We start from the raw sequence: 11,175 nt of genomic DNA on the forward strand, positions 1-11,175 counted from the left end.
CCATCTAATTGAATGTCCTCCTCCACCCGCCCTCCCCCTCCCGCTTTATTGGAACGCGTTCGAGCCACTCGCGAGCATTCTTCTACTCTTTTTCTCCGCCCTCCTTGTCAGCCATGGTTAACAACGTTGGCAATAATTAGCGAGAAGAACCAATCGTGGGTTACATACTTCATTAAAGTCGATTAACTGTGACGGAAGTCCCGCTCAAAAACGGCGAATTGCCAGACAATGCTGACGGGTAGGCGAAAGAAAGAGGGTTGGGGGAGGGGATGATGGGTGTGGATGTGTTATGGGTAAAATATAGTAAAGGGTTAATGCTATATGAAAGTGTAAAAAAGGGAGAAGTTTAGGGTTTTACGTGAAAATGTATATTATCTATTATTAAGTAGTATATTGTATAGTATAATATTAAAAATATGTAATATATTGGACCATCTCATAAACAAAGCAGTTGGTTTAAATCAGTAGAAATGTTTCTTTAAAGAAGACAGAATATTTAAAACATTTTTCTGAAAATAATTGGCTATACATTGCTGTTAAAATACAATTATAAATATTAGTCTTTATAGTAATAAAATAATATTCCATGATATTTTTTATATCATAATGCTATATCGTATTTATTCAGTAAACAATTTTCCTATCTTCTGTAGAGTAAATACTATTATTCAAATAACTTGCATAATATTGAGGTTAGATTATTTTGATCTTCACTTTCTGAGTCCTAAAACGATTTTCAAATATAGCTTAATCTAATTCTCTAAAAATACTTTTCGGCTTATTAGACTTCTGTAATGGTAACAAGAAATATTTCCTACAAAACGGGATCTATTTAATCAGTTTATTGTATTATAGCTTAATATTTTAACCTAGAATAGATTTTATCAGATTTAAGTTAGCTATGTTCACAAATTTTAGAAGCAGTAATTAAAAAAAAAGAAGCTCCAATCTTTTACATACACAAATTTTGATTGCCATCAGCATACTAAAAATTTATAAGAAATTAACTTTAGCAAAGAAATACAACAATTCTTGTAAATAAAATTGTGTTAAATTTAAGTGTTTACAAAGTACACCTAAATAGTAATCTATTGAACATTATTTTTGTATTTGAATTTTGAGATAATCGTATGTGGTAAACGTTACCAACGTGTTACCATACCAAAATGTTACCAACAAATTATGTATAACAATGAGGCGAGTCGTAGCTGCAGTACACGTCGAGAGCGCTTAATTCTTCCGCTGCATGAAATAGTCTAGGGTTGATTACATTTTCGATAGGTATATTTGCTGTTTACCATTTATAATAAATATTTGCACACATAAAATAGATGACAAACATTACTTACAGATGAAAAATTAATGCAGTGTATTTAAATACGCTTTAAATGTACATTTGCAACATTTTATATAACGTAATTGCTTCGATGTAGTAGAAATATAAAATTGTTTAATAATTAAAGCTAAAACTTAAAATATTTCAGACTAGTAAAAAATAGAAAAAATGTTAATAAATATAAAATACAATATCTTAACAGATATTTTTATGAAAGATTATTATTATTAATATGCATGATGAAGATTTATATTACTAGCTCACTCAATAAAATAAAATAAAATTAATTACTTTCCTTTGAGACAAATTTTATACTATTACTACTCATGTTTTAACTATATCGTTAATATATTATTTTTTGTCTCTTTATTGCTGAATTGTAAAATAAAAAGGTTAAATTTGAATAGGTGAATATTTCAAAAGAATATATTGCAATCTGTGAATCCAAATACGTGAAAATATAACCAAATTGGAAGGAAACTAGAATTCCTAGTTGCAAATAAACGTAAATTTGTGGGCAAGCATCGCAACAAATGCAATTACAATATCGAAATGGAATTCAACAACGAAAACCCGTATAAACATTGGGCAAGTTTGATCATCGAACCACGTACGATTTAATATTTGCCTAGACAAAACCATTGTTACACTAGAAGCCACAGTAAGATTTAGTTTCAATTGCGATACCAGCATTATGTGCTCAGCGAATTTATTACTTAAATTAAAACATAAGCATTTCGAAAATCGAGTCTCTTCAAAGTCCATTTGTTATAAAATATAGAAGATAATATCTAATAGTTAAAACAACTATCGTTCGTAATTGTGTTTTTCACCTAATGTTTCACCAAATATACAGAATGTTCAGATATACAGATATACAGAATGTTCGACACCAAATGTCAGAAATGATAAGAACTGTCTAACATAATAACATAGGATGAAAATCAAGACTATCAAAATTGCATTTAAATTCTGACCTGGTTAATGTCTTTCGGCAGTAAAATAACTTCCCAATTAGTAGAATAGGTCTCAAGTCAGACATAGACAAGTCGGTAAAACGAGTCCCCTGGTAGGCAAAAAGAATCAGTAAAATAAGTTCTAGGTCAAACGTAGCGAAACTAGTAGAACGAGTCCCAAATCACATATTAAGCTCTCTGAAATGAGACTTCTGGTGTATTTTTATCATTCTTGATTTTCGTCTTATTTTAGCATGTAGAATCGCCCCTTAAACATTTTGACACCTGTTGTCAAACGCCCTATACGTATACATACTGAGAGCAAAGGTGGTCAAAATATTAGAAAATTAACCTATCACCAAGTAATGTACCTAGAACTAATCATATAAGAAAAATCAAGGTAAACAATCACTCAATAAAACTCCTAAATTATTCTCCTCAAAAATACTAACATTCATCAGAAACTGTACATCATTCTTTACAAGCAGTAGCATCTTTAAATCTACTTTTAATCATCGCCACCTAAAAATAACACAAAACGAAGCAGGTGCCCTAGAAGACCATCTGCGAAGTGCCTCCTACAGAGATCTGTAGTGTCTTGACCTACCTAGAACCGATTTGCCCATTTAATTGAAACCTTGTAAGGCCGTATAAATTACCATCCAAGAGTTACAGAATCTGCTCAAAAGGCCATTTAAAAAAAAAGGGAATCTTTAAGAAACTTCTAGATAGTGGATCAATAAAAGCAAGAACATCTTTCTCAGCAGTCATCCGTTCAAGACATTGCGTTTAATCCCTCATCGAGGTCGAGTCTCTGATATCTGTCAATGTAAAATTGCTCGTTTTCCAGTGGAGGGACGATCAAGTTTCGTGAAAGGAGCCAGGACGTCAAACCGAGCTAGCGTTATTATCGGCGCAGCGGTTAGGAACCGTGAATTTGTACAAGTTAGACCATGACTACCGCGGACAGGCTGTCCCTGCGCTGTCTCCTCGAAAATAGTAATTAAAGGAAGCGTGTTTTCGAATACACTCGCCGCGGCATAACGGCACGTTCGATTCGAATATCATCGGGGCTCTCGATATTTCGACGGGGGCGTGCATGTGACAAGGGCTCTTTGGATTCTGCGGGACGCCAGTTGGACGACATTCCAATACGTCAAATCCGTGGAGCATCGGTTGGCGGAAAGTCCAATCGCTTGGCCGATTATTTTTCCGGTTATTACTCGCGGACACGTTGCCCACCGATATCTCGACGTGCCATTTTCCCATCTGACGTAAAGCGGCTTTCCCGCCGATGGTACACTATTCGACGGACGCTAAATCCTTGTATAGACCGTACACCCTGCGGCGGTATCCCGCGTGTTCATCTTTATTAATGAACAAATCGGCGATAATGCGTCGTCGATGGGTGATCCAGCTGAACGTTACATCAACGCCAGCCGATGCCTGCGACGATACCACTGTATGAGCACCAGCGGGGTCTATTGATTGGCGATGGAGTTTTTGGTTGCCTACCATTCGGTGATGTTTAGAAGGGAATATGATCAATAGCGGATGGAATGAATTGCACGGAGCTTGGCGTAATAGTTTGTTTAACCGTATCGCAGAGGCGAGAATGCGGACGGATTGAACGGTGGTCTGTTTAATTAACGGGTCAGGAAATAGTCCGTGTTAGGGGGCGGTACCTGTGGCCAATTAGGTATGAATGGTTTATCGCTAAAGCGCTTGGTCATTTCTAATTGGGGAACTTTGTTAAGAGACTAGTAATTTGTGGCGCGGTTGCCTGTTTTGGTTTATGCTCGAGGACAAAATGGTTACACGTGTGGACTATCTAATATACGAATCATAGACTGCCAGAGGCTGTTTGTCAAAACTTGGTCTTCTTTGGGCAAAAGCGGCGAGGGAAGAGGAATTGTATTTCACGAGCAAGAGAATTTCATGTTACGTTGGTTTACATTGTAAAATAAATGTTTAATATATTTTACTTTATTAGATTCTTTACTAAAACTAGTGTCATATTTAGTGACAGATTTAGGTATACTACTTTTAAAGTAAATGCTGTAGCATTTTTTTAGCCAGTTTCTGCATTTGTATTTCTTCACAGGAAAATAACCTTACATAACCTTAAAGGTCGTTAAGGTTATGTCAGGCTAAATTATTTTTATGCGTTCCTACGAAGTAATTTTTATATACTGCTCGCATGTTTCACGCTGTTGTAATTATAACATGAGAAACTGTCATAATTAGAGCACCTACGCCATCTTTCTGTCCGTGTAGATACAGAAATATAAAATATTTTAATGAACTGTTGAAACGCAAGAAGGGGTTTTGAAGATTTTTGAAATTCTACCTACCCTACCACTCATTAAAATATTCTAATGTCCCAAAATATTCTTGTCACTACGAGATCCTGTATTAGAACCAAAACTCCAAAGATCCACGCTATTTACTGTCTTCGAGAAACTGTTCTACCTAAAACCTCTCCTGAACGAAAAAAGGAAGATTATATTGAAAGTTAAACGGTGGCGACTACCAACCCTTCAGATGTCGGAGAGAGTTACTATTATACTGTTTGTTATGAGTTGCACCAAGATATATCTAATACTCCAAAGTCTGCGTCTTTTAAAATACAAATACAAAGTTGCAGAGTGTATCCTGCAGACGACAGACAGTAAGCTTCGGGATTAAGAATGAAGCTGTTCAAAGCTCGACTCTTCAGCAAAGCTATGGTGCATTAAAATAATAGTAATGGAGTGAGAGGGTAATGCATGTAATGCTGAATTCGTTGATTTACATTTAGGAAACTACACAAAGCTCAGAGAAGCTTTTTTCGGCATTGCGAATCTTGTCGTAGAATTTTCATCAAAATGAGTCGAGATACGTAATATTTAAATAACTGAATTGGTGTAAGTAAATTATAACGCAACGCTGGTGAATATGCTGGCGAGTTTCATTACAGCTGAAAATTTGAAAGAGCAGACTTTGTACAGCAGTGGTTTTCAGTTGGTACTTTGTGAAAAGTTAAAAACGTTATACCTTTCAAGACTTCCTGAAGCCTTTACAAAACTGAAACTGTGATACTGAAGGAACTCAGATTTAATTTTATATTATTACCTACCATGAACTTCATTATAGATATTTATCCTAAACGAAACCTTTACTTTGGTACGTTAACATCAGTTAGTTGGTACTTTGCGATTCGGGACAAGTAATGATTTTCCAAAGGCTAATAGATACCCTTTTATTACCAGTTTGTTGATTTTTCTTTTGTCGAAGACAAGAGTAGAAGAACTTGTGAAAATATTTCCAAAAAATACAGTAGACGAGGAAATAACCAGTTACTAATTTGGTCTAAAACAGTCAAAGTAAATAGCCCTTATCATGTAGCAGTACATAAAGGACAAAGGCAATTAATGTCTTCTTCTACAGAAAGGTGTCAAACTTCCCAAGGTAATTGCTTATAGAAAAGTAATCGTTCTTCCAGACCAGTTACCTTCAAGAGCAATTAGTCTTCCTATTGAGCTCAAGTTCTACTTAGGACATTCACAGCAATCAGGCTGAACATTCCAGTCAGGATCAATCTAGTATCTTGAGTACTCCTGAATAAACTCAAATCGATTTGTAGAGCAACTTCCCAACCTTCATACAAACACAATATTTTACGCCACAGCATTAGAATGCTGCATCTAACGTAGAAAACTTCCATTTTTCAGGAATCGATCGGCCACCGACGACACGTAAACCAAGCACGAGGCGGGACTCGAAGAAAAGCTGGAAGATCGATCACAGTCACGAAAGGAAGACAGCTGGTATGAAGGACGAGCCGATGCTGAAAGGAGTCGACAACGACGACGAACAGATTGATTTCCAGTCGGCGACAGCCTCGTCACTCTTCCACCGACACCTGCTCGCGAACCTCGGCATCACCGTGGCCACAGCCATCCTGGTTGGCGGGCTGTCGACGTAGACCGCTTACCATCACGCCTACGCTAGGAACTGATTAATCCACATCTCTGGATAGGTCTTCGTGATTGGCAGGGATGTGAATCACGCGGTTGAACACAGTGGAATTCTCGAGAATGAGATTAATCTTTACAGAACGTCGAGGATCAGCCACCCAGAAGCTTCTATCTGTGCACACAGGACTAGGAGCGGTTCAGGAGCGAAGAAGTTAGAGATTTCGCGGTACTTCATGGAATCGAGATTCGCGTGTTTCATGTGGAACGTGATGTAATAAAATGAGGGGTTGTGCGCGTATCCCTGTACTCACTGGACTATTATTTCTGTTAGGAGTACCTAATTTTAGCGCAACGCATTCCTATACTTGTGATCAAGCGGTGACTCCTTTTTCTTTGAGGGACCTTTGTATAGGGAATTTAGTCGTTTCTACAATGAACTAAGTCGGTGTAGCTTGCATTGCTTACGTTGTCATGTTGGAGTTTCTAAAGACACGTTTCCAAAGGTACGCAGAACGTAATTAGGCGCTTCCTCTACGGTACCTTTGAAAAGCGTTCCTTTTCAAGTGTTTCGAGGATATTCTGCGGTACGTGATGCATACATGAGAACGTTACTTGAGGAAATGAAATTACTCGGAGATTTTATTTTTAGATTAAAAATTTCGATACAGTTTCTCGTGAGTTTCTATTTCTGCGCGTTGCTTCCAACCGTTTTAAAGATTTACAAATATCTGTAAGGCCTAATTACATTTTTCAGTGTTCTTTTAGGATTTATGGCAATATTCGCCCGTATATAAATTTGACCAAATTTTTATACATTCGTTAGAGTTTTTTTACATAGAATTATATGTACTCATCTGTCTTTTTTAATTCTAGTCAATTTCTATTATAGTATTGTACCTTATATTTCGTAAAGTATGTTTATATAAATTAATTTGTTGTTTAATACCTTTGTACAAATAATTTAATATTAAAAACAACTGCCATATTTCGAGCTTTCACGTGTTGATAATATTTAAAGCAGTGCTTAGTTGAGCAAGCCTCGAATTATACATATAACAAATTTTTGATAATTTCGAATAGCAATTTTATACTGTTCGAAAAAATATTATCAAGAAAACACTTTTAATATAATTCGTTCGATTATGTTTTAATAACCTTTGTTTACAGTGGAGACTGATTCTGAAATAAATATCTGATCTATGAAAGAATATTTTACTTATAAGTAAGAAATGTCTCTGTTTTAGCCCCCAAACACAAAAATCTTAACTATAAGAACTTTCTACTTTTTAGATAATTTATAATGGTTATACCAGACGTTATGAAAGTGTTCAAATAATTATACAGCTAATACAAGTTTAATTCTGAAGTTGGTGACTGACTTCTTCATGGGTACTCTACTTAGGCTGAGAATGGTGCCCTATAAGTGAATATACCATACATACAGCAGACATGAAAATGCTCGTGTTCCAAAACATAACAATTATTCGTTTGCAGCGAAATTGCGGAGTACATTTTCTACATGTATACTTTGTCTCGTGTTTGCTTTATTGTTTAAGGATTGTTAGAAACTAAGTTCGAACTGCGAACCAGGGTTACCAGGAAATTCCTTACCGAGAGGGAAAGCGAACACCCCATATATCCCCACCCCAATAGTCTATGGTAGGCACCCACTTGTCTACTACACTAGAGTATACTATGTAGGGTATTCGGGGTGGGGGAAGTGGGTGATGTTCGGTGGATTTGCTTTCAGAGAGGAATTCACTGGCAACCCTGCTGTAAACCTCAAAACCTGTCAAAATGATCTAGGGGGAAAATAAATGTTCATAGACCGATTATCTAAAGAAGACATTCCTTGACTTTTTATATGCCTATGAAAGAGTAACTGTGAAAATGGAATTTGTAAGGAATTACCAACTCATCTGGTCTCTATCATCCCCTACTCCTTGTTTATAATTAGAAACTTTTATGACTACAGTCCATTCAGTTAGCACCAAGGTGGACTAGACAGAATTCATTATCACGATCAGCTATTTCAGAATCAATCTCAACAACCATATAAACCAACTGTCTCGTTTGTAAAAAAATGATCTCACTGCTTACCAACCATTCTCCTCCATAGATATTTTCATGAAGTCTTCGTCTTAAAGTAACAGTACTGTAATTAAGGTAGAGTGCAGTATTGCCATACGTCGGGACAAAATGTCTTCTAGTGACGTCAAAGAGTAGAATAGTGGGGGTATCGCACGGTATTTGATTGTATTGCCTGCATTACCTCCCCTCCCCACTCTTCTGCTCTATGACGCCACTGGAAGACATTTTATCCCGGCATCTGGCAATACTGGTACAGCGTATGAATTCATTGTATAGAAATATGTACAACGACGATCCGGGTAATATTTTAACATACCCTATCACTATTGGCATGAAGCGTTATCTTCATTCTTCGAATCGTCGGTTACGTCAGTATAGAACAGCGCAAGTAGAGCGAACTGAGCCCATAGTTCACCTGTACGTATATTGTTAATGTTGATGGTTCTTGTCTGGCGCGAGTATGGCAACTGTCCCTCCATCTCAAGACTTTGTTGCAGCCCCTTCGAATCCTCGGGAACATTCGCGAAATCGTAACCTTGATCGTTAACTCGAGATGTTTGCGTTGTTCGATCGAGCTCCACAGTCCCCTTTAGTCCAGCTTTAAGTGCGTGTGCGACTACTTCCGATATGTATGTACATACACATAGATGCGTGATACCCAATAATCTGTAAATGGCGCAGATCATTGCTTTCGACGCATAGAGTATATAATATTGTACAATAATTAGCAAGTGTATGATAATAGTTAGGCTAAGCCTCAGGGACATGTAAATATGTTAAGCTGTAAGACAACGTTGTATTAGGTTTTGCATTTGTGATCACTCACTTCTCCCCTCCAGTGTAAATACAATATACTTGGGCAATAAATGTTAGACAATCGTAAATGTAATATGTGCGAATGTTTGTGTTTCTTTCGTAATAGTGACAGAAGAAGATAAAAGCTATGACTACTGTTACAGATAATTATATTTGTTGACCAATCACGGCGAGAAATTCTTACATACTCATTCGCTGTAACATTACTTTTCATCATTTCTGAATTGTTAGAACTCTTAAGAAAAATATCTGTGACCATCCATTTCCTTTATAATGTGTTACCTCCAAATTTTTAAAATGTCTAAACCTATTCTTATCCCTCTGAAACAGTTTAAAATTATCCTCATTTTTAGACCATTCATATCTTCCATCTTTAGGAAATCTAGAATGCCAAATATTTAATATTTTTTCACTCTGAAAATCAGTAAATATGTAGTAGGAAAATACAACATATAATGCTGACAATAATTAATTTTCAGGGTGAACAACACTGACAAGGTACAGAATAAACCTATCATCCTTGGTGGGAATTTTAAGTTACGTGGTTGGAAATACTGGTTTCGCCAAAAACCGTTGGTTCTTCTGCGCCCTCTGTGTTTACGGATGGTGGTTTCGAGAATCACATACACTACTAAAGTCGGTAAAATTGGTAAAGTCAGTGCAGTCGGTAAAATCAGTGCAATCGGTGAAGTCACAGACAAGTATACAGAACTGTCTGGACAAGCAATGATTTTTTCGTTTTTTCGAAAGCGTAACATCGGGAGTCAGGATACATAGAAAATAATGGAAACAGAAGACAAGGTACACGCAAAATAAAGCTAATAGAAAAAACAAATTTTAAATTTGAACAAAACTTACCTTTGGATCCAAAATTGGTCATCTGCCAACTGCCAGTTGCTCATTGGCTAGGGGAGTCCAGGCTGGTCCGGCACCCAAGAGTCCCACTAGTGGATCTCAAGGAGAATCTGTACCCGCTGGAGGACCCACTACGAGTGATACACTGGTGTTGAGAAAAATAGGAAACCAATCAGAGAAGTTCTTTGGATAGTAGGAATTTCAAGATTGATTTGACGAACAATATTTTGCAGAAAATTAATATTTTCACTAGCGGGCGCAAATCATCCTAGTGATCCTCTAGAGGAACTCCATGGACTATCCTGGGTTATCCTGGACCACTCTGGTTAGTAAACAACTTGATAGTTGATCATATGTCTTTGGATTACTGATTTAAGTTTTAGACTTCAAGATTTTTGTGCAGATTAATCGATAAAACTTTGTTTTAATTTATCTCCCTGTAAGTCCCAACTAGATGTATATTATCTACCCTTGAAGTTTGTAATAATTTTTCTTTACTCAGCGATTTGTATTCATGGATAAAATTTATTATTTCTTACATAAAAAATTGGACATTTCATTTAGAATGAATGTTGTCAGTTTGGTACATGTCTTTTGCAACAATATATTTTTTGCAAATAACATTTTCGCTTATTATTTGAAATAATAGTGATGAACGAGGAAATTTTAGTGGGATACGTTACATGTACGTTGGATGGTATAATAGGAATATTTTCTCATCTGCCAGTGTTACCATCGCCAGGAATGAAAACGATGCATTTTCTACATCCACTGCTAACAAATCGCAGAGGGCGCTCGGAAACCAGTGGTTTTTCAAAAAGTTGGTATTTCAGTCTTTCTCATATATTCGTCTGTGCCAGTGGTTTTTTAAGACGTCGATATTTCAGAACATAAGATACGAAACTCCATAAGTTACCCTATCTGTACTGTATACTCGTCTGTGTCGATACCTTGCATACCCTGCATCGACAATCTAGTTTCAGTCTACGTTCGCCAGAGGTCAGGCGAACCCCTAAAACTACATATAGGAATAATCGACTATGAATACATTTTTTTAGTGTTTCCTCTGGATCACACATAAATTGAAAAGAAAAATTTTGAACTGCATTCACTTTACTTCGGAATTTTAAGCTTTTTACAACCGTCGTTACTAACCAATACA

General features: G+C 36.5%; 1 protein-coding gene across 1 annotated transcript in view; it reads left to right on the forward strand.

Moving 5' to 3' along the window:
• Positions 1-7,034, forward strand: part of LOC143181575 (neurotrimin) — a 164,694-nt gene extending 157,660 nt beyond the window's left edge. Inside the window, exon 8 of the mRNA XM_076382074.1 lies at positions 6,006-7,034. Within this exon, the coding sequence (XP_076238189.1) occupies positions 6,006-6,259 (254 nt within the window). The 3' untranslated portion in view covers positions 6,260-7,034. The remainder of the gene's footprint in view (positions 1-6,005) is intronic.
• Positions 7,035-11,175: the final 4,141 nt, after the last annotated feature.

This window comes from Calliopsis andreniformis, chromosome 7 (assembly GCF_051401765.1).
Source record: "Calliopsis andreniformis isolate RMS-2024a chromosome 7, iyCalAndr_principal, whole genome shotgun sequence".
NCBI classification, from domain to species: domain Eukaryota; kingdom Metazoa; phylum Arthropoda; class Insecta; order Hymenoptera; family Andrenidae; genus Calliopsis; species Calliopsis andreniformis.